At 39.3% G+C, this 23,128-nt stretch overlaps 2 protein-coding genes across 6 annotated transcripts in view; both read right to left on the bottom strand.

Moving 5' to 3' along the window:
- The window catches only part of usp53b (ubiquitin specific peptidase 53b), a 30,431-nt gene extending 20,323 nt beyond the window's left edge, over positions 1–10,108 (bottom strand). For 2 of the 4 annotated variants that reach the window (XM_074629949.1, XM_074629946.1), the window contains exons 1-7: positions 6,819–7,025; positions 6,301–6,461; positions 5,017–5,109; positions 3,993–4,127; positions 3,164–3,277; positions 2,610–2,692; positions 668–773 (exon numbers count right to left, since the gene is read on the bottom strand). In XM_074629949.1, the coding sequence (XP_074486050.1) occupies positions 668–773; positions 2,610–2,692; positions 3,164–3,277; positions 3,993–4,127; positions 5,017–5,109; positions 6,301–6,461; positions 6,819–6,915 (789 nt within the window). In that variant the 5' untranslated portion in view covers positions 6,916–7,025. Of the gene's footprint in view, positions 1–667; positions 774–2,609; positions 2,693–3,163; positions 3,278–3,992; positions 4,128–5,016; positions 5,110–6,300; positions 6,462–6,818; positions 7,026–9,604 lie in introns of those variants that run through there. The other 2 variants (XM_074629947.1, XM_074629948.1) reach the window with 2 other exon arrangements.
- A 3,354-nt stretch (positions 10,109–13,462) lies between these two features.
- myoz2b (myozenin 2b) lies at positions 13,463–21,647 on the bottom strand. Of its 2 annotated transcripts, XM_074629950.1 has the most exons (6): positions 21,512–21,647; positions 20,319–20,428; positions 18,091–18,257; positions 17,609–17,693; positions 16,678–16,849; positions 13,463–16,105 (listed from the first exon to the last, which is right to left on the bottom strand). In XM_074629950.1, the coding sequence occupies exons 2-6, from the start codon at positions 20,398–20,400 to the stop codon at positions 15,880–15,882; spliced, it is 732 nt and encodes a 243-aa protein (XP_074486051.1). In that variant the 5' UTR covers positions 20,401–20,428; positions 21,512–21,647; the 3' UTR covers positions 13,463–15,879. The 2 variants fall into 2 exon arrangements, with proteins under 2 accessions (XP_074486051.1, XP_074486052.1); XM_074629951.1 differs by lacking the exon at positions 20,319–20,428 and having other exon boundaries at positions 21,512–21,628.
- Positions 21,648–23,128: the final 1,481 nt, after the last annotated feature.

Genomic DNA, 23,128 nt, shown 5'->3' on the forward strand with positions numbered 1-23,128 from the left:
TCAATGTAACGCTATTTGGTGGCCATCGAATTCAGAAACCTCCTCCACATTGTGGAAATCATCTAAATATTCAGCCATGACATTGAAATTCTTTTAGATAGCACTAAGCTACACTTTCTGTACTCTAACACAACAAACTCTGCCCGGCTGGCTCTCGCGTTTCCACCATGGATGTATTCCACTATTCCACGGTTGTCTTCCAGCAACACATCACCTCGCCAGATTTCAGAACGAGACTTCTCCTTGAGCGAGACTTTTTCCATGATGTCAGACACTTATAATAGCAATCAGAGCCTGTCATGGCAAAAACAAGCACTTTTAGTGGACGTAAATGACGGTGTCAGCTTGCCCCAATAGCACGATATTGCAGCCTGTGAGCAGTTGCCGTCTACAGCGCTCTCCCTCAATACTGGACCAATTTCAGAAACTGTTGTCCCTATTAGTCACTTAGACACAAAAACATGGGAAAATAGGTTCCAGGTTGAAAAGTACTGAAATTATCCTTTAATAGCTGCCTGTAATGAATCAGCATTTACTTTAATTATGGTTGAATTCAGACATTTTTGACAAAACAACAGAACGGGGGAAAGTTATTGACAACTTCAAGATGTCTGATTTGTTAAGAAAACCATCACATTAAAATGAACAATGACAAGAAGTCACATACCGGGCAGCTTCGGAGGTCACCGGTGTTGTTTGCTGCCTGCAGCAATTCTCCGAACATGTCTGACCTGAGCCGCTCGTTTTTCCCCAACATGCGATCAACCTGTTGGCTGCGCATAAAGACAGAGAATATATCAGTAGTCGCAAATATTATATTTCATCACCACAACCTTTCTGTATTCAGTGTCTGACATCCAGTAATGGACAGAAACTGTGGTCTAGTAATCAATATGAAATGTTCTAAATTTAATCGCAATTAATCGCATGATTGTCCAAAGTTAATCACATCATTAATCAGAAATGAATCACACGTTTTTTATCTGTTCAAAAGGTACCTTAAAGGGAGATTTGTCAATTATTTAATACTTTTATCAACATTGGAGTGGGCAAATATGCTGCTTTATGCAAATGTATGTATATATTTATTATTGGAAATCAATTAACAACACAAAACAATGACACATATTGTTCAGAAACTCTTACAGTTAACAACTGTCAGTGTGTCAGTGTGCTGACTTGACTATGACTTGCCCCAAACTGCATGTGATTATCATAAAGTGGGCATGTCTGTAAAGGGGAGACTTGTGGGTACCCATAGAACCCATTTTCATTCACATATCTTGAGGTCAGAGGTCAAGGGACCCCTTTGAAAATGGCCATGACAGTTTTTTTAGCGTAAGTTGGAGCGTTATTTAGCCTCTTTATCAACAACCTAGTATGACATGGTTGGTACCAATGAACTCCTTAGGTTTTGTCGTTTTATATGCTTTAAAACTGAGCCCGCTACAACCTAAAAATTCCAAGTTGTCTTAATGCGTTACAGAAATTAGTGTTAGTGTTAAAACAAATTTAAGTTAACGCATTATCGCGTAAACTTTGACAGCCGTAAAAAATATAGTTATAAGTTTCTCCAAAGACTGATTAACCTTCACTGAGAGCTATTGGCTATGACGAAGTCAGTAGCATAATGAAATCAACATTTTTGGTACAAGTCATTCAACACATCTTATCAATTCTTTATACGGCTCTTACAGAGGTGTTAATTAAACTATATGTTTATAACTGAGGTCATAGTTGTACGGTGGTATTGGTAAATGGACTTGGACTTATATAGCGCTTTTCTAGTCTTCCGACCACTCAAAACGCTTTACACTACATGTCAGCATTCACTCATTCACATACACATTCATACACTGATGGCAGAGGCTGCTAAGGTGCCAACTTTGCCCATCAGGATCTAATCTAAATACTCATTCACACACCGATAGCTATGCCTTCGGGAGCAATTTGGGGTTAAGTGTCTTGCTCAAGGAAATTTGTTTCTAGGCACCACATTAGAAACACCTCTCATTATAATGCAGTCCAGTTGGACATCACTACAACCTCAATAATAAACATATAAATAAATATAAAATTAAATTAAATTAATACCTCAATGACAGTGTCAATCACAACTGAACATGATTATCTTTGTGAAGGTAGAATTTATGTCTGAGACATATTTAATATTTCATAATATCTAATAACATTCAATGTAATTAGTTTGAAAGCATAGCGGTATAAAATATAGAGTACATTAAAAATGAATAAAGGTCTTCCTGTTAACACTCCTCAGCTAGTCACAATGAACATAGTAACATAGTTACTTATGTATGCATGCAGAAAGTGAGTTGAGGAGGAATTGTGCATAAAAAAAGAAAAGAAGCTTCATATCAAACAATCATTTGGCATCGTTAGCCTTCGGGGGAATTAAAGTGATAATAATGATATAACACGCTGGGTGTTTAGGTGTGGCTGCTAAAGAACAGGAAGGACATTGATCTAAAAAATTAAAAATTGCAATCAAATCATTTTCGAGTACTTTTGACATTTAAATCGTGATTATCACTCTGGCCTGATTTTTGTATTCCATTTTTTCAAGCCATGGCAGCAAATCAAGCACTCACCATAAAGAAGTTGTTGAGACATAATGTACGAACTCTGTGAACGGGTGAGGGTCTGAAGATGCTCCACAGCAGCGACACACAAACTGAAAAAACAAAACAAAAAACTGAACGTTATTTTACAGATGACATTTTATTACATGTTAACATTTAGTGAGAGCAGCTGTGGGAGTCTTTCTTTATTATTATTATTATTATTATTATTATTATTATTATATGTACAGTAATTGTCCCCATGTACTTCACATCAATACTAAAAAAACACCAAACATAAAGTATAATATCTCATTGTTTTGTATGTTTTTTCTATGTTTTTACATGGAAAGTGTTTTAAGGTTTGTATGATGTTTATCCTCTGAACATCTGTCTGAATTTAAACATTTGACACCAATGTGTGCATTTTCCTGCCCAGGTACTGCTGATGAAATGTAGATGTATAGCTAATTGTCCCTGTTAAATAAACAAATTGAAGAAATAAAAAAAAAAAAGCAAACAAAAAATAAACATTTTATTGTTCTTGTTTTCAATGACAAACCGTATTGAATAAACTCAGTTACCTGCTCATAAAGCATCATTGCAAACTTCTGATGGGTAATGCAGGATTTGGATGAACAAGCATCAGTCGCAGCGTCTGAAACGATGTGTAAATGGATTCGCTCCAGGATGTTCTCCTGATGTATAAGAAATAAGAGCAAGTACAATGCAAATATTGAATACATGCAAACACACACGCTACACAACACTATTGCGCAGCATTTCCTTCCTTTAAAAAGGAGCAGTGTGTAGTATTTGGCACCATCTAGTGGTGAGGTTGCAGATTGCAACTAAGTAAAACTTTTCCTGTGTGCCAAGCGTGTAGAAGAACTACGGTGGCCGACATGATTGTCCCTATCCAGAGCCATTGTTTGGTTTGTCCGTTCTGGGCTACTGTAGAAACATCGCAGACTCCGTAAAGTAGGGATGTGACGGTGAGGAAAATTCCCACTGGTTAATAAACTTGTGACAACACCGGTGTTACCGATTACACCGGACATTTTACAAGAAAAGATGACGGTCAACCTGTGTAGCGCGCTTACTTTGATCTTTACCGTCGAATGGATGTGTGTCTGGCCTCTCCGGTAGAGCTTTTGCTGCAGGGCTAAATCTAATATACAATCCTAACGGGGCTTAAATATGCTAAAAAGCAAGAGGCCAAAATGCAGAATTTACATACAGTAGATAAAACTGGTGATTACACAGGGTCACGGCGTTTTGTCAGTGACCTCTGCCTCTCTTTACCTTCAGTGTCACAGAGGAGGAAGCACCATAACAATACACAGTTACTGTGGAAAAGTCTTCCACTGGATGCTACTTTGATTAAAAGCCAAAGGCACAGCATCAACATACAAAGCACTCAGCGGCGTCATCCATCAGGCCGAGTTGGAAGCGTTGCTCATCCTTAAAAGTTTCAGCGAGGGCGTTACGCAGGCTGTCGGAGGGGAGCACACGCTCTCTGCTCTGCTGAAACTGGCTGAAGATGCTCTGAAAAAGAAAAACTATGATTAGTCCCGTCCTGAAAATGACTGTTCCTCACCAAATTACAACTCATGACCAATTTGTACTTTTATAGACAGTTATTTTATATTCAAATATGTTTTTTCATCAGCAGTATCATTGGGTAATGACTGATGAAATTAGAAGTATTCAACGACACTGCAAATACATATAAAAATACCTGGTTTAGCTGAAAGAAGATGGAGTCAGATCAGTCTCAATATTAATGAATGCACACAAAAGGATTCACAAATGTATTTTGTGATTTGTATATAAATGACTCTCTCAACAAAAATATTTTTCAATACACACTAAAATAGTTATCGTTGTATATAAATGTAAAAAAAAGAATCCACATATAAAAAAACAAGGTTCACAAATATATTTCTGATGCACACACACACATATTTCTTGTTTTAAATAAATGAAATAGAAATCCACAAATATGTGTATTTAAAAGTAATTTAAATTTTCATCAAAAACATATATTTGTATGTTGTTACATTTATATACAACGATAATTGATTTTGTGTGAATTTTTAGGTGCTACGCTTCCGCAATGACGTCGTCGGTCGGGACGGCGTTATCAGCTTTAACCACCATATCAGAGCAGTGCAGAGCGGCGACCGTGAGCTAGTCAGTGGGGCACGCTGACATGCACGAACATGCACTAAAAGCATGCACGGCCGACCTAGATACAACACACACAGAGGGAGAGTGACTTCATTCTCTGCTCAGGTAGACAATACTCTATCTATATCTATATCTTTACCTAGCAAATACTTGTTTGCTGCTCTATTAATGCTCTGAATATCAAATTTAGTACCTTTAATAATGAGACTAATCTGACTCCATAAAAGTGCAGTAACATGCAAACCTTTAAAGCACAGAAGATGCAGGAATCACCGAGACAGAAGTGACCTGAGAGCTGCCTCAAACTTCTCCTGAAGATGTCCAGCTGCCAAAGCACCTGTGAAGATTTAACAACATCAAAAAACATCAATATACTGACATGCACAGAATCTCATTTCAAAAGCTCAGATTGAAGAGAAAGATCTTACAAACAACATGTATGAAAGATCTTTCTCTTCAAATATAAAAGAGCTGCTAGTACTGCCAAACCCAAGGAGAGTCAACACTCAACTCAGCAGCTTTTAGTCATTTTCAGCTCATTATTTTGGTCTGCTGGTCCATGTGGCTGAGTCCCAGCTTTTTTCACCAACGCACGCATGAAAAAAAAACATTTCCAGCTCACACACATCATTGAGAGTGAAAATAGTAAAAAAAGAATCTAGCTAAGTAGCAAGAGACGGTTATTTTATTCAGGAGTTGACAGACACAAATTAATTAAAAAAACATAAGTGAGTGTTGGCTGGTGGCAAAAAGCATTTTACCCATATTGCTGTTTGTACTAAGTAATGTTTTGAAGTCTACTCCTGCACTTTACTCTTTACTCTTTACTCTATAGCGTTTAAAAACTAAGTTTACAAGACAAAAGAGCGGAAATGTTAGAAGGACAATTTGTTCTCTTTGTTTGAGACAGTTTTGTAATTATTTCAGAGGAGTGAAGTCACTTAAAGCTGCAGTCGGTAACTTTGAGCAAATATGATTAAAAAGTTATTTTTATAAAACGGTCACTATATCCTCACATTAGTGCATGAGACAGGTAATCTGTGAAAAAAAACTCAGGTTCCTCCGTGTCCTCCTCGTGCTTCTAATGGCATCCGCAAGATTTCACCGGTCGAAGGAAAACAACCAATTAGAGCCAAGCTGTCTCTAACGAAGCTGTCAATCACTCCTCGCTGAACTCGCAAACTCTGAACAAACGGTCAATCTACGCAGCGCTGATCAAATATGAATCAATATTCTGATGCTCTAATGCCTATTTCTCTCCTCAAATGTTTTCAGAAACATGTTGTAGTGTACTGTTTAGCTGTAAAATGAGAGAGTTTGTGACCCGGCTGGTGGGCGGTGCTTTGTTTTTGCTTTTTTCAACATGGTTTGATTTTTTTTCAGACTACATGTCTCATGCACTACTGTCAGGATATAGTGACCGTTTTATAAAAATAACATTTTCCCACATTTGCTGAAAGTTACCAACTGCAGGTTTAATTTGAGTATTTTTTCAGTGATTTCGAGCTGGTAGAAAATGGTTCTTCACCTGAACAGCGCTGTTTAGGAAGCAGCTATTTTGCCCGGGCTCATTCAGCAGGCCTTTGGTGAGAGCGAGAGACAGCATGCTGCCAGGCTGGTAGGATTTCTTCAGGCCTCCTCCAGGTCTTTTGAACATCTTCACCCATGCCATGGAGTTAGAGCCTGCAACTGATGAGAAAAAAATACATCCTCAGGTTCTGACATGTATCCTCTGTATCCTCAAAGTTGTCTGTGTCTTTGCGTCTTTTAAAGCAATTTACACCCCATGTGTAACCTTAAAATCATTATATCATATCATATTAAAGGTTGTGGATGCTACCCACTCAAATACTAAGCATGCAAACATGTGTATTTTCCTTTAATGTCGACACTACTGATTCAAAATGTGATAATTATTGCATGGCACTATGGAGGCATTATAAGCAACGCTGGCTGAAAATTCGGCTCATCTTGGACCCATTTTTCATTACATCACTAATCCAAATGACTGATGTGGTTGGCTGCCAGATGAATCATGTCATCTACCTTCTCCAGAGTTGGGGGGAGACTTGCTGCTGCTGGACATGCTGCTGGGAGGTGGGAGCTGGTGCGCTGGTCTGGCCATGGGCTCCATCCATTTCATCCCCACGCACCTCCGGAGCGGTTAGTCGAAAGCATCGTCATCAGGATCAGCCGCAGGGCAGCCTCAGCCATGTGCTACTGGACATTGAATGGCAACTGGACAATATCTGAAGAGGACAGGTGGGAAAGAAGAGGTGAACCATAAACACAAGTCCACAGTGCAGCTAGCGAGGCTGAAGAGCAGAATCAACAGCTAATAGTCGTGACAACACTGAATTAAGTTAATTACCATGAATTGTAAAGTACTTCTCCACTTGTTCCGAAACACTAAGACCTGAACTTTGAGTTGTGTTCCACCTCTATGATCTACAGCCATCACACACCGACTGATGCAAGAACATGACAACAACATTTTAACTGTTTTTAATACTTTTACAGCTTATAGAGAGAAAAGACAACCTGATTAACCTCTGGTCCAAAAAACATAATGAAATTCACTATAAAGCTTATGACTTATAGATGTTCAGATGCATTTCGATCTGTTTTTATCTGTACTTGTCCGTCCCATTGCTTCATCACTGATTCACTGTTTGCAGAAAAAGCATGTAAAAATAGAGAGGTAGAATAAAATTAATATTAATGTAACGGACAAAATTACAATAAAATGCGTTTTATTTTATATATGAGAAAGCGGGGTCAGTTGGGACAGGAGGACAAGACAAGTTAGAAAGTAACTATGCCCTTCACCATGCTCATACTCATCCACCCACTCTTCACTTTCATTATCAAATTGGAGACCTTCTCACTATTCCTCACATTTTTTTTATTCACAGTTTTAATAATTCACAAGTAAATTATGGCTCTTTTGTTATTTTTGTTCTATACTGTTTTAGTTATGCCACATACAAAAAAAAAGATATTGTTGGGAAGCTTATTTTCTGGGCTATCAGTCGATGCTAGTGTTACAGTAGCTGTGTGGATTTTTGTTGGTAGCTATAACACAGAAGTCCAAAGTGTTTCTGCTTTCTCCCGGGACGTTTCAGACGGTTACCTGGTTGGGACAGTGTTGTTTATAGTTCCTACCTGGTTACAAATCAACAAAAAGCAAACAAAAAAAGACAAAGGCTTTTCCTAACTGAATTAGACCCACTGTGAAATCACTGAGTGTATGTTTACTCAAGTGGCAGCCAGACAGAAAAACTTTTTTTTTTCTCCAAAATTCCATATCTCAGTAATTTATGAAAATATAATAATTTTACAAATATTTTCTTTTCCTCAAAGAAATGTGCAAACAAGCGACTGATTCTTCAAATTTAGACTGCAATTTTTTTTCAATTTAAATGATATTTATTTTAGTCCAGAACAAAAAAACTTGATAAATTGTTAGCAGATTCTTGTATCTGTTCAGGGATCAAATCATTTTCATTACTGTTCAAGTAGTCTGTGAGTAATGCAAGGTTATTTGGCGTGGATGCAAAAGTGTCCCAACCGACCTGCTTGTATCATTATTATATTCAAATAAAACCTAAAATGGTATTGTATTGCTTAAATTCAAATGTGCAAGGGTAGTGTACACAGTTTGGCTTTACTCTGGAACACTCAACATAAACAGCAGCTTGTCTTATTTGAAACTGAATTACATGAAACTTTAAGCTACAATAAATGTAAAAACTCTTGTTTACATTTTTATTAAAGATTGTAGCTTAAAATTTCAGCTCAACCCCACCAACAAAATATCAAAACACATACTGAAGCCTGTCAGCAACACATCAACAACTACATTATAATGTGTTTTATCTTCATCTGATGCTGCTCTCTGGTTTGTTTACATTTGCAATGTTAACATACAGGGGGCGTAAATCATCTTCATTTATGCTTAGATGAGAAAGAGACAAAATTGTGATTTGTGTTTTCAATTGGATGTCAAACTTTTACAGCCATATGTTGTGTTTTTTTTTAATATAGGCTAAATTTATATGAAAAAATGAGTGATTACAGTCATTTAAGTCGTTTTTTGGGGTCAAAAAATGACCTATTTCATCTATATTCCAACGTTTTCATCATGTACAATCTGAAATGCAACAACTAAATTATAATGTGTTTTATCTTCATCTGATGCTGCTCTCTGGTTTGTTTACATTTACAATGTTAACACACAGGGGGAGTAAATCATCTTCAATTATGCTTAGATGACAAAGAGACAAAATTGTGATTTGTTTTTTTCAACAGGATGTCAAACTTTTACAGCCACATCTTATGTTTTTTTTTTAATATATGCTAAAATGTATATGAAAAAATGAGTGATTACAGGCATTTAAGTCGTTTTTTGGGTCACAAAATGACCTATTTGATCTTTATCCCAACGTTTTCATCATGCAAAATCTGAAAATGCCTGCATGTTAGTGTATCAGTGCCCACATGTGTTTTTCTGCACCAGCCTCTATGACAACATGTGATGCCCCTATAAGGCCTATATACGGTCTGGTATAAGCGCCCATCTCTGCAGCAGCAGGGCTCATAAAGGAGGACATAATAAATCCTTTACTGGACGGGATTTTATGACCATCCTGAGCTTTTCCAGCGTTAAAAGACAACAGCCTAAAGCTCCCAGAGCAGAGCAGCAGGAGGAGACAACATGCTTCTCCCAGCGTTGCACCACCACTGAACTGTCGCTCCGGTCAGCAGCACAAATATGTCGCAACTTGCATGCATGCATTGACACAAAAACAAGTGTTGTGAGGAGGACTCACCTTAAAGGGAAGCGGGTATATAGCTGATTTTGCCTCCAATGATGAAGGCGCAGGAGAGGTCCAGCTGTCAACGTGCAAATCACAACACTTCTTCTTCTTCTTCTTCTCCCTGAATCCTCCACATGAGACTGGCTAGAAAACACTGCAGATATGTCCAGACGCATGTAACGCACTATCTGCCATAGTGCAGCATTTCAAATCCCTCCGACGCGCACACAGGCTGAGCAGCCACTGTGTTTACTTCCACACACACACACACACACACACACAACCGAGTGGGATGGCGTTATTTCGGTGGAAGAAAATCGTCCCTTTTTTTTTTTCTGCTGTGTACAAACAGGACCAGTGGATGGCCTGTGTGCCAGAATGTCCGACGAGGATTAGTGATGTTTTGAGACTTGAGAGGTCAAACTCTGCCCCTAGTGTAGCCTCTGGTGCACTGCTGCTGCTGCTGCTCACTGTTCTGCTGTAGTGCAATCTTCAATCCCCTGCATGCATGGCAAACTGTGTGTCTGTGTGCTGGCTGGCGGAAGGTCAGACTTCCAACTTGTCATGATGATGATGAGAGAAGACATCACATGACTGCACTGGTTTCATAATCATGCAGCAGCACTGTGGGGACTAAACCCTGCCTGTATTTTTTGTTGTTGTTGTTGTTGTAAATGCTCTCTCTCTCTTTTAAATGTCAAACAACAGAATATACAGTTTTATATTCTGATTTGAAGAGAAAAAAGACCATGTTTTAAATGGGAAATATCAACTTCTGCAACTCCAAGAGGCGATTCAGAGTCCCTACATTTAACCTGCATCAGGCTAAAGAACAGTCCATCTTGTTGCTAAATAATAATGAATGTGCTGCTAAAGACATGTAAATCCAGAGGACAGATGGTCATTTTGTAAAGGGTTATGTATGAATAATGTGATGTGTTTTTTATTTTTTTTGTCTGATGGGTCTTACTTGTTTGTCTGTCTATGGTAACAGTGTACTTTTTCTCAAACTGAGCTGCCTATGGATGCAAAATGAATTTCAGTGCAAACTGACAATAAAGTTGTATCGTATCGTATCGTATCGTATCGTATCGTATCGTATCGTAAATGTGTAAATATGCCACAATTGTGATAATAATAATAATAATAATCCACATTGGACACAGAAGTTTTCCTGCTTCCCTTCTTTTCTCATCACACTGGTGCAAATAACACATAATAGTAAAGCAGCAGTAGGTAGAAATGGAGCAAATATGATTAAAAAAAAGTTTTTTTTTTTATAAAATGGTCACTATATCCTGACAGTATAGTGCATGAGACAGGTAATCTGAAATCATGAGTCTATGTGTCCTTCGGTGTCCTCCGGTGTTCCTAATGGCATCTGCATGATTTCACAGACCGGAGGAAAACAACGAATCAGAGCTGATCTGGAGCCTCGTCGTCTCTGAGCAGCTGTCAATCACTCGTGAACTCCGATCAAGCGGTCAAACTAGGCAGCGCTGATCAAATATCAATCAATATTCTGTTACTGTAATGTCTATTTCTTTCTTCAAATGTTTTCAGAAACATCTTGTAGTGTACTGTTTAGCTGAAAAATGGCCATGTTGAGATAAATTGAGGTACCAAGTACCGCCCGCCAGCCAGAGCACAGCCAATAGGAACGCTCCCTCTCTGAAATGACCTGTGATTGGTCAAAGTCTCCCGTCACGTGCTAGATTTTTTTAAAGCCTGAAAACAGAGCCATGAGGAGGTGCAGAAGTCTAGTTATAACTCAGAACACTTGAATTACAATATAATGAAAGACTATTATGGAATATTTGCCCAATGATGCCAAAAACGTTCTGCCTACTGCAGGTTTAAGCATTAATTTTCATATTATATATTCTAAATCCCTTCCTCTCTGTGAATCTGCAGTAAACAGGACATGGGATCACAAAACTCGGAGCAGATGGAGGGTCTGGAAGGGGAGAGCCTGCAGAGCTGAGCAGGTTTTAAGTGTAGACAGGATGACTGATGGTGCAGTACAAACCTCAGTCAGCAAAAATGACACTCAGTGGTTGGAGAATATGTTTTTTTCCACGTAAGTTTTAGTGGGTCTGGTTGCAGATTGCAACCTTGATTCAGTCCTCACCATCGAGTACCTGCTGCTCCAATTAAAGAGAACCTATTATGCTTATTTTCCGGTGCGTACTTGTATTTTAGGTTTCTCCTTGAACATGTTTACATGCTGTAATGTTAACAAAAGGCTTTACTCTAATATCTCACCCCAGCTGTACTGCAGCACCTCTTTTCACCCTCTGTCTGAAACGCTCTGTTTGAGCTCCGCCCCTTCCCGAAAAGCCCAGTCTGCTCTGATTGGTCAGCTGGTCCACTCTGTTGTGATTGGTCAACCGAACCAAACTCTTCGGACTCCGCTCCAGCTCCGCTCAAACTAGCTTTGTTTGAGGATGTGCCAAACATGCAATAGTATCATGCAAATGTGTGTTACTTTGTGACATCATCACGTTACGGAAGAAAAGGTGGGACTTCAGGAAGGCAGTTCAGGAGCAGTGTTTCTGTGGGGGAGAGTAACTCTCTTCGGCGTGGACTTTGGGCTTTGTAACTTTGGGCTTTGTAACTTTGCAGACCTTTTACATGCACAAAAAAATATATATAAAACATACTAAAGGAAAGGGGAAAAGCACAAAAGCGTAATAGGTCCTCTTTAATGTATAGCTTCTATTGTGTTTTAATGTAAATGTGTTTTAATGTGTTCCGTCTGGATGTGATATGTAATGTTTTAATGTACCCTTTTTAATAGCAGATTTTGCACATGCAAATCAAAGACACATTTCTGCCTTTTGCACACAAAAACTAGGCAACATAATAAACAACATTTTCTTTCTTTCTTTCTTTCTTTATTCATGTTACAAAATGAGTGATCTGATGACGCAGTGAATCCTCATGCCACATGCCAAGTGTTCATCGCCTGCTGCTTTTCTCACTTCCTGCAAATACAGTGTGGATTATTTACAGTATATGTGTGTGTGTACGTGTGAGACTACAGCATGTGGGCCAGACTGTGAAAACAGTGTAATTCACTGCTCATGAGTTGTTACACTGAGAAGATTTTGAGTCCAAGAATGAAATCTGTTCGGAAATATTAAACAGGCACATCTTCTATATCGGTGATTCACTGTGGCTGTGACTGCAGGAAGTTCAAATAAGGCTCTACCATCATTGTCATACATGTCAGTGCTATATACTGAAGCGAATATATGGGAAAATTGTGGACCATGTGCAGACTATGGGGTGGTACAGTCTGACTGTACATAGCTTTTCTCTGATCTTGTCTCCAGCAATAGCACTGAAACGTCCCTCGAGACACATGAAGAGCTTTTGGTATTATTTATTTTAGGCTTCGTATTTCACCCTCTGAATGTTGCACAGCTGAGCTCTGTTCAGATGAGCTGTCAAACTCTACTGTTCTTTAGTTTATTTTTGGAGGCAGTTTTTTTTTGTATCTGTTTTGTTCTTTCTTTTTTCAGTTTCCAGAGTCTAGTAGTTCAGCCAGAAATGACTAAAATAGCAACTATAAATCAGGGCAGTTAGAGTTTATACAGTAGTTTTAGTTCAGTTAGTTCTATTATTATCAGGTTTATAGACTTTTGTCTCAGAAAAACTGCCCCCAATTGACAGTACACCTTCTATATAAAACAGGATTTACATGTTGAGGCCTGTGTCAGATACTGTATTGAATCTGCTACACAACAGCATTGCTGTGATACCAGTTATGATTCATGGTAAAACTAGACTTTCTCGCAGTTAAGTCTCAAAATAGCTCATCCTTTTGGGAGTGGGTGAGAAAAGTTCTCAAAAAATAAACAGCTGCTGTATGAATTCATTTAAAATGATACAAATGGACATTTCTTATCATGACAGGAATGAAACAGCTGGAAAAAATAAAACCATGTTTTCATATCCATTCTGTGTGAATGGAAAATGCTAATTCTTTGGATTGTTGAGGTTTTGGCGAAATGACAGTCATGCATTAAAGATACAGTGTGTAGGGTTTGGTGACATCTAGTAGTGTGGTTGCAGATTGCAACCAACTGAGTATCCCTACACTCACTCCTCCCTTTCCAAAACTGCGGTAACATGATCTGCTGAATGCAAAACCATGGTAACGCCTCGCTCAGAGTCCATCCTTACTATATAACACTACTTTAGGAGCAACGGGAGTCTGACGGTGGTTGGCGGTAACACGGTTTTGCACTCTGCGGCTCACCTTGCCGCAGTTTCACAAGGGTGTTGGAGAACTACGGTGGCCTTCAGGTAACGTAAAAACGTGAAAGGCTCTCTAGAGCCAGTGTTTGGTTTGTCCGTTCTGGGCTACTATAGAAACATGGCAGAGCAACATGGCGGACTCCATGAAGAGGATCTGCCAAGCCCCCAGGAAGAGCGCTGGTCGTTGATGCCAATTGTCTTAGTGGCCAAATGGTGGTACTACAACTTCCGTGTCCATTATGTGATGCCATTGGACCCAAAATGACTTTCCCATAGACTTACATTGGGAAAGAGACGTCTGTAACTCAGCGGATAATATTTTCTGAGGTAAATCAACTTCCCAGTATGAACACTTGAATAGCCCTTATTTAAATCGTTAGGTCCTTAAAGTTGTAAAATGCACTAATAGCTGAATCCAGAGTTATTTCCCTTCCTCCGTTCATGTGAATGAGACCCAGACCGAGGCTGAAGCGAGGGCTGGGAGACGGAGTTAGCAAGCTGTGACGGCAGCATGACAGCTGTGACCCCGTGACCGAGCCATTTGACCGAGCGGACGCTACTGCGCCTGCTCAATGGGCCCAATGGATGCGGAAGATAGCTGGAAGATCTGGGTACTTTTCCACTCGGAAGTCGAGCCATTTAGGCTTCATGTGCCACTGAGCAACTTTCATAGAAATGAACGGGGCCCCGCCTCCAATGCTGTATCCAGTTCTCTTAATACATCCATGTGACAGACTCCATGAAGAGGACCCGCTCCTTATGTAGATATGAAGGACTCATTCTAAGCCAACGATAACACAGCGATTCTTAGTTTCAGGTGATTATACACTAATGCAAACATAGTTATGAATATTATATTCCATTTCTGCTAATAGATCCCGCTAAATGCTACACACTGTTCCTTTAAGACTGCTCATGAGTTCCCACTGGCCAGAGTTTTCTCTCCTGTATTTCCTCTCTCTGTTTTCCAGCTGTAAATGGTGCGGTTACATTCAGAAGCATTAAAATGATGTGCATTGAGTTAGTTATTAAACAACCAATATACAGTATGTTTGAGAAGGCAATACACTTAAACTGTAGAAGTAAAATCATGCAGCTCGAATATTTTCAGCTCAAAAGCATCAAAATATTGCTGACAGACATTCAGTGTATTTGTGTTGCTACTGTTGGTTGTGAGGCTGTAAAGTTACTGCGACAAGAAACGATACAGAACAAACATTTACATTTTCTCTTTAGTGTTATTCCTCTCCAAACAAGGCAGGCCATGTGACTATATCCATTTTGTACATTTTGTACAAGTCAAAGATTTTGAGTCCATGACGGTCTGTGCCATCGCAGGTCAAAGTCCAGGTTTCTCAGCCTTCCTCCCACAATGATTCGTTATTTCATCGAGATAAAATTGTATTAGTTGCAGTGCGAAATAATGTCTTCTTCCTCTTCAGGAGTCAACAATAAATCTGAGCTATAAAACTGTGCTCTCACATTTTATTTCTACAAATCTATAAAAAAAAGAAATTCTGTGTTTGATTTTAGATTAATTTAAAATTTCTATTTGTATATTCAGTTATTAGAGTTATTTAGATTAGATCTTTATAAATAGCAACAAACAAGTATATTTGTGTATTTTTCTGTAATATAATTATTTTCTTACTACTACTAATAATAACTAGATATAACTCACTGCATGTTCCAGCTCTGTGCCACAAATAAATAAGTTTCAATCTTTATTTACATAACATATTCATCAATTCATCTGAACATCTATAAAATTTACAGTTTTGCTTTCAGAATCGGTGGAAACTCTTCTTGAGAGTGATGTATAGCACATTCATTTTGCTATTTACATGATTTTCTTTGAATACAGTTTAAGTGTACACCAAACACCCTAAATGCATGAAACATTTTGTGTCCATTGAACGGGGAAAAAAAATCAAAAATATTGTTAAGGAATTGTGACTGCACTGCTAAATGCCATCACAGACAAGGCCAGAATATTACAGCCAGATTACGTACAGTGAGACCTACAGGTCGTCAGACTCTGGGATTTTGATGGGCTCCAGGGTAATAGTAGGTAAGATCAGATGGGTGCCCTCAGATATCCACCCCAAGGCCGTCCTGTTGAAAGTGGGTCTCTTTATGCCCGGCTCCTGCAGCTCTGGGTACCGGAGCGGGTTCAGGTCCAGCTCGGGAAGCTTGAATGTGATTCCTTTGGGAGATTTGTCAAACCCACCAAAAGGAGTGGCAACCCTGTAATTGACATAAAGTGTGAATGGTCAGCCCGTTCTCATTCCCAGGGTGTCAAATACCGACCCTTCATCATGACCGTCAGCACTAGATACCGCCGAACAAGGCACCCTTTAGCATCGGTCGGAGACGCACAATGTAAACCCATCCGCGTCAATATTAGACGCTCAGAGAATGTGCACTGGGAGTGTGGTGACGTAGTTTAAAGAGCAAAAGAGACACACAGGGCGGGTGGGAGGGGAGATGGGTGGTCCAACAACACAAGGCTTTCATCCAGCAGACCGCTGTTCATGTCCCGTGTGTCACGTTACAATCAGCTGTTCGTTCGTGTCTGGTGTTTACAAGGCCCCGTGTCATTTTCACTGTACTGTATTTTTCTAAACCTAACTATGGTGGTTTTGTTGCCTAATCCTAAGCAAGTGTTTTTGTTTAATTCACAACATTAAGAATGTGTTTACTGCAAACAAAAAGTGACGCTGAAGGGTCTGACAAAGTGTCACAATGTGACGAGTTGGGATGAGAATGTGTTGCAGCGGCTGTACTAATTCACTAAAATGTGCTCATAGTTTTCTCACCGGTTAAAGCATTTGTAGTCAGGCAGGTCTGCTCGTGCGTCTGGTGCTGACATTGCTAGTTTGAGGGCTTCGGCAAGGTCGGGGTCACTGAGGATCGCCTGATCCCACGGAGAGTGGTAGATCTTCGGCATAGCTGTTTTAGCATCGGCGTTTGACTTCTCTGCGGTCGTGTCTGTCAAGGAGCAAACAAAACCAGAGAGATCCCATTGTGAAGGATTGTCCCAACATTGCAACAGAATGATCTGACGGTTTGGTTTGCAGTTTACGGGTTAATGCTGAGCTGTTTTCTTTAGCTGTGTTTTTCTTTTGGGGGGGGGGAGGCTAAAGTTTTAGAGCGGATAGGATTATGAATAGAGACTGTGCTTAGAGAACACTTACACAGGCAGACTGAGTTGTCCGTCATTGAGATCTGAGGCCTTAAAATAGCACATAGTTGAAGTGTGCACTCATCATATAATGTGTCGACATGGGATGACACCCTACTGGAGCATTTCAGAATAAGCACAGGACTCATATAATATGATATAATATAATATAATATAATATAATATAATATAATATAATATAATATAATATAATATAATATAATATAATTAAGCATCTAAAGCTGCTCAGGTTATATAATGAATCATAGTTACATACATGAAAACTAGACCAGCTGTTATGAATGTAAGATATCAGTTGTCATTATTGTGACAGCATTAAATAATCAGTCACTGTTATTTGACTGTGCAGAATAACAGCTTATTTTTTTTTACAGTTTGATAGTGGAAGAAATGTTGGATTTACAGTAGGAATGATTTTCAATGACCAAATGTAATAGTAATGTTTGCACATGTATTATTACTCATGATAATCATGTTTAGATCTCGACTAATGTTGTAAATCTTAATGCAACATATTGTATTCACTAGCTGAACAGCATGATCACCTGAAGCAGTGATTTCTGGATTGGCAGTTTCTCCATCGGCTGGTGGTGCGTCCACCTTAATTTCCACAGTGTGTAAAATATCATTCTGCAAGACAGAGTAAAGTACAGTACATGTATTGGTTATCAACTCAGCTGGTACATCTATAGCTGCTCTTGTCTTCCAGATATGCACACACACTTACACACTCATAGCGACATGCATGCACACACACAGAAACACATCAACAGGCACTGATAAAGAGGAGCTGCTCTGCAGCAAAGTGCCCCGAGCAGCCTCTCACAAGACTTGTCTGGATGTCTCTGTTATCATCCACGTGTTGTAACACTTTTTTCAAGAGCATATTTCCTGATAAATTTGCTTAATGAGTAATACACAGACAATTTAATAAATAATGCCAGAACTCCAGATAATGACAAAAACATAGAATTGAAGTGTTGATTATTTCAAACATATATGAAGTGACTGTGTGAGATTGACTTACGTTCAGCTGTGCGTTTGCCTCATTTTGGATACTTTCATATGTATATTTTTCAGATCTCCTCTGGCGCATTTTGAAAAGGCGGGAGCCTCTGTTGGAAAGCAACGATAACTCCTCCAACATGATGTCTTTAGGAGTGCTGAGCTTCTTTCCGAGATCCATAACATCCCCTGTTGAGACAAAAATAAAGATGAAGATAAATTATATGTGTTTTTTATGTATAATTGTACAGCACTTTGGTCAACTTTTGTTGTTTTTAAATGTGCTTTATAAATAAATTTGGATTGGATTTGGATTGGATCCAAGAGGAAGAAAACAATCTGTATAACATGCAGCTTTAGTAGACAATCATTAATCAAACAATCAGTGTATTTATTGTTGCATATTGCATAATGGTAATGGTTTTCAAAAGAGGATAACCAAACAAAATATTTGTCATTGATGTTATTGGGTTGTCAATTAACACACAAAAGTGGGTCCCAAAGTTAATGGTGTGGCAATCATGATAATTTCATTAATTGCACATTTGTTGGAAATATCCGCTACAAAGCCCCATATAGACTGAAATGGTGAACGCCTTTAACCTGTAATCATTAGGCTGTCTTGTAGAAAGGTCCTGTGTCAAAACAAAGTTAAAGGGGACATATCATGCCCATTTCCAGGTTGATACTTTTGGGTTTGGATTTCTACTAGAACATGTTTACATGCTTTAATGTTCAAAAAACACATTATTTTTCTCATACTGTCTGTCTGAATATTCACCCTCTGTCTGAAATGCTCTGTTTTAGCGCCTGTGTCTTTAAGATCCCCTCCCGAAACGGAAAAGCGCGTAATAGACCCGCCTGTCCACCGGAAGAAAGCGTGTCAGTGTCACGTTTTGTGTCACCGAGACATGAATATTACATGCATGTTGTTACGTGATGTTTTTCACGTGTTGTGTAGTGACGGACGTCTAACTTCAGAGCTAGTCACGTAGTATATAAAGTGAGAAAGACCACTCATGTTGGACAGGTGGGGAGGTGGATGGGCACAACAAACACAGGACTTTCAAGTGGGAGACCTGTATTCGAGACCAGTGTCTTGTTTTGCAAGTTACATTAGTGACATTTGTCATGTGTTTTTTCCGTAATGACGTTTACTTAGTTTACGTTCTTATTTTAAGCCCAGTTTTCCCTTAACCTAACTAAGTGGTTTTCTTGCCTGAACCCAAGTGAATGACTTTGTTGCCCTCTGCTGGTACTGCATGTTCCTACAGGCGTTTAATATTCACGTGACGTCTCTGCGAGGCAAAGCGTGACATTGACACACTGTCCTCTGGTGGACAGGTGAGTCTATTACATGCTTTGGCGTTTTAGCGCCTGTCTCTTTTTGACTTCCTCCTGAAAAATGCCCAGTCTGCTCTGATTGGCTTGTGAGAAAAATATGGAGCACCTTTATTCCTACTCAAGCTGTGGGTGGTATATTCTAATGATCCTGCATGTGACATAGGAAGGGGAGCCAAATCTGAATGGCTTGTTAAATCACATGTTTTCTGATCTAGACAGCCAACAAAAAACTGTCTGGGTTGGTAGACACTCCAGATACCTAAATGTATGTGCACAAGTTTTTCATGATACGTCCCCTTTAATACTGTTAATGCATCAGTTGATATTATACTTACATGCAGCATATTCAACCACAAAAATAAACTAACAAACTAACTTGGGAAGGGGTTCGGGGAATAGTGGCAGACGATTGAGACGGTGGGTTAAATCCAGCCCTGGTTTAAGAGCTGTAAAGTGCTGGATACACAATATACTGTAAATATACTCTGATATCATTTTGTCAGCTGAATAGGTTTAAGGGTTCCATAAATGACATCAAAGGTGTCACAAAAAATTCTAATTTTCCATTTTGTAAGCCCTGTCATGGAAAATGAGTTATCATTGTACTTGAGAATTAGTCTTGGATGGACATCGATGCGTCCTCATCCACCGCTACAGACGGTATGTACCGCAGCTGTCACAAAGCTTCACGTTATCCCAACGGCTACACACAGTTGGCCCTCACAACTTCCCTCCCCTCTCCAGAAATAGACTTTTGAAAAGGACAACGACAAAGGATTAGCCACCATAGGTAGTAAATCATCTCATTAGCTTATTTATGGCAAGTGCCGGAGTGCAGCCCTGACATTTTGAACCCAGATTCACAATGGATATTCTATTGCAGCAGCCTCAGCTCTAACATCATACCATTGGTACCGTGGACCTCTCGGCAAATAGCTGCTGCACGCTTCTTCCTCTCTCCGGTTGGCATTGTACAGAATTGTGACATTGTGGCTTTGGCAAGTTTGGCAGGAGTACTGGAAACACATACAGGACACATGATGCAGTTGTTCTGCCCGAGTCATAAAGAAGGAGGTTTAATCCGAATACTATGACCCCTATAGAGAACATCAATGCAGTGCTAGTCCATACGTTGACAGGTTACAGCTAAACACACAGTTGGTGTTTGGTGTTAAAGCGTAAAGTCGCCTTTCATCAGTTGTCAGAGTAAAAAAATCTTCAATCTGTATTATTGTCAAAGTGAAACAGACAATATTGAGAAGGTGAGAAGGACAGAAGTTGCCCTTTCTGTTACATAATATACTATTTATACAGTGTTTTTACTCTTAAGAGTTATCTCCCATTTGCTGTCTGCTGGAATTTGAGGATGATTAGGAAGGCACCCCGTTGAATAAATCTGCCATATCAGGGCTTGTTATAATAATCTCTCTGTAGAGGTTACATCTAATAGATTACAATGTATTGCGTAATCCTAAAACCCCATTGTACTTGCGTCAGTACCGCACACATAATTCTTAAATCTGGCCCCGTCACTGGACCAATATTTTCTGAGCAAATGTTAGTGGTATCTCCCTTTAATGTTTATCAAAAGATAAATGTGTAAAGGTCAAGGGTGAATATTGTGTTCCTAAATTTGTATGCGTAGCTGGACAGCAGTACAAAGTATCAAACATAATATCCAATATAACTTACAGTACATTTGCGGTGGCTGTATGGTGCAATCACATATTTTTAGCATCTTTGCTTTGTTGCCAAATGCAGAACATGTTTCTACACGGTACAACACTATTAATATCAAATGTTCAATTACTCAATTGTGCCCCATCTGCTGATTTTGCAGCTATTATATTTGTGACAAAAACTTTTTACATGCAAACTATAGAGAAAGCAAAGCAATATAATTTTAAAAATAGAAAATATATCTGTCAAATGTTGCGTTTCAATAAGGTAATAGGAAAGTGACTCCTATAATTCATGGAAAATTTCAATAAAATTAATTTTAACACAATACACTGACCTTCTCGAATGTTCTAACTTCTATATCATTTAAATAAACCACATAATTACACAAAAGACACCGTGGCGACGCTTGTCCGTACCTGTGATGGTATCCCTATAGTGTGCAACCTGTATCCTTGAAGGGGAGACACGGAGACTCAGGGGTCAACCTACAGTGGGTAGTTTGATCTTCCCTGATCTTCACACTCCCGGACACTAAACGCAAACTGTGAGTGTGTCTCTGTGTCTGTTGTGAATGGAATGCAGCTTACATCAATAGGCTAAATTTAACCTGCCAAACACTCAAAACCCCTCTCAAACACCATGGGGCAAGGATAGCTACCAGAGAGAGAGAGAGAGAGAGAGAGAGAGAGGGGTGAGGATGGACAACACATGCCCACTCTGAGGCGAGGACTCCCCTCCAGAGACATACTTCCTTCCTTGTGTTGAATCTTCAAAGTCGGCATGTCTCCCTGGGTGGATGTAACCTCGGAGGCACTGTTACCTTCAAGTTGGCGAGGTCGTTTGTAATGCACATGGGCACAGCTGCTACTTGTGTACGCCTCTCTTCAAACTGAGTTTTGCTACTGTTATTATATGCGATTACTGACTCTGGATAATGATATACAGACCAGTGAAAGGGGGAGTGGGGTCTTATCCTCGAGATGAGAAAAGAAAAGGTTGTTATAGAGCAGCATCAAGGTTGTTACCATGGCAGCTAAACCTGTTGTCATACTTCAGACACACTGGACATTTAATCTCTGTTTTAAGGATGCACCGATATTGGATATCAGGCTGATACTGACTGAAATAGGTGGATCGGATATCAGTGACAATGGGGCCAATCTATTCAACTCAGTTCAAATAGATCATATACTATATACATTATCTACGGGAATTTTGACTAATTTGTTGCTGCATTTTGCAGATTATTTACCAAGTTGCTGGTGTACAATTTATTTATTTTAATAACAAATATAAGTCTGTAAATTTATATCTATGTATTTATTTGTTACATTTTGTTTTAAAAAGTTAGGAAAGCAATGTTTAAGTCAAGCCGGATGTTGCCTCACACATAAAAGAATGATACCAGTCACTTCCACACAGTGAGGCCTATCAGGACTGAAAAAATCAGATCGGTGCATCTCTACTGTTGATACATGAGAGAAGTTCCTGACGTAATCTTTGTTTATAGAAATTACTGTACATTTTTGAACCAGTTTTAACTGCATGTGTTCATTTTATATAACATTAATATTTTATTTGAATAAAAGAAAAAAATCAAACACGTCAGAGAATGAATCAAAACCATCTGCACTAAAAATGATGCTTAATGTTTTCAATTACAGCATGATCTCATAGAATTAAAGGTGCTAAATGCGAGATTCTGAGTATTTCTATTGCCTCCGCACGGCTCTCAACATGGTGACAGCTGAGCCGACGGCCTGCAGCTAGCGGTGCTAACAACAGCAACAGTGCTGACAGAGCCAACAGTATTTACCTGAGGGGGAACTGGAGGGTGGGTGCTACACTTCCATGACGACACCGTTGGTCGGGATGACGTTATCAGCTGTAATCTCCGTATGAGAGCAGTGCAGAGCGGCGGCTGCGAGCTAGCCGGTGAGGCACACATGCACTAAAAGGCCCAACAAAGCAAAGAGAAACTCGGATTACAAAACACACAGAGGGAGAGTTTGATGTTTGATGCTATATTAATG

This window comes from Sebastes fasciatus, chromosome 3 (genome assembly GCF_043250625.1).
Source record: "Sebastes fasciatus isolate fSebFas1 chromosome 3, fSebFas1.pri, whole genome shotgun sequence".
Lineage (NCBI taxonomy): Eukaryota > Metazoa > Chordata > Actinopteri > Perciformes > Sebastidae > Sebastes > Sebastes fasciatus.

Excerpts from the sequence above, each read along its gene's own strand:
- myoz2b (XM_074629950.1), bottom strand. The coding sequence starts at position 20,400 with ATGTCACAATTCTGTACAATGCCAACCGGAGAGAGGAAGAAGCGTGCA. Across the intron at positions 18,258-20,318 it reads AGAGGTCCACGGTACCAATG|GGGATGTTATGGATCTCGGA; the intron begins GTATGATGTTAG and ends TTGTCTCAACAG. Across the intron at positions 16,106-16,677 it reads GACTACAAATGCTTTAACCG|GGTTGCCACTCCTTTTGGTG; the intron begins GTGAGAAAACTA and ends TGTCAATTACAG.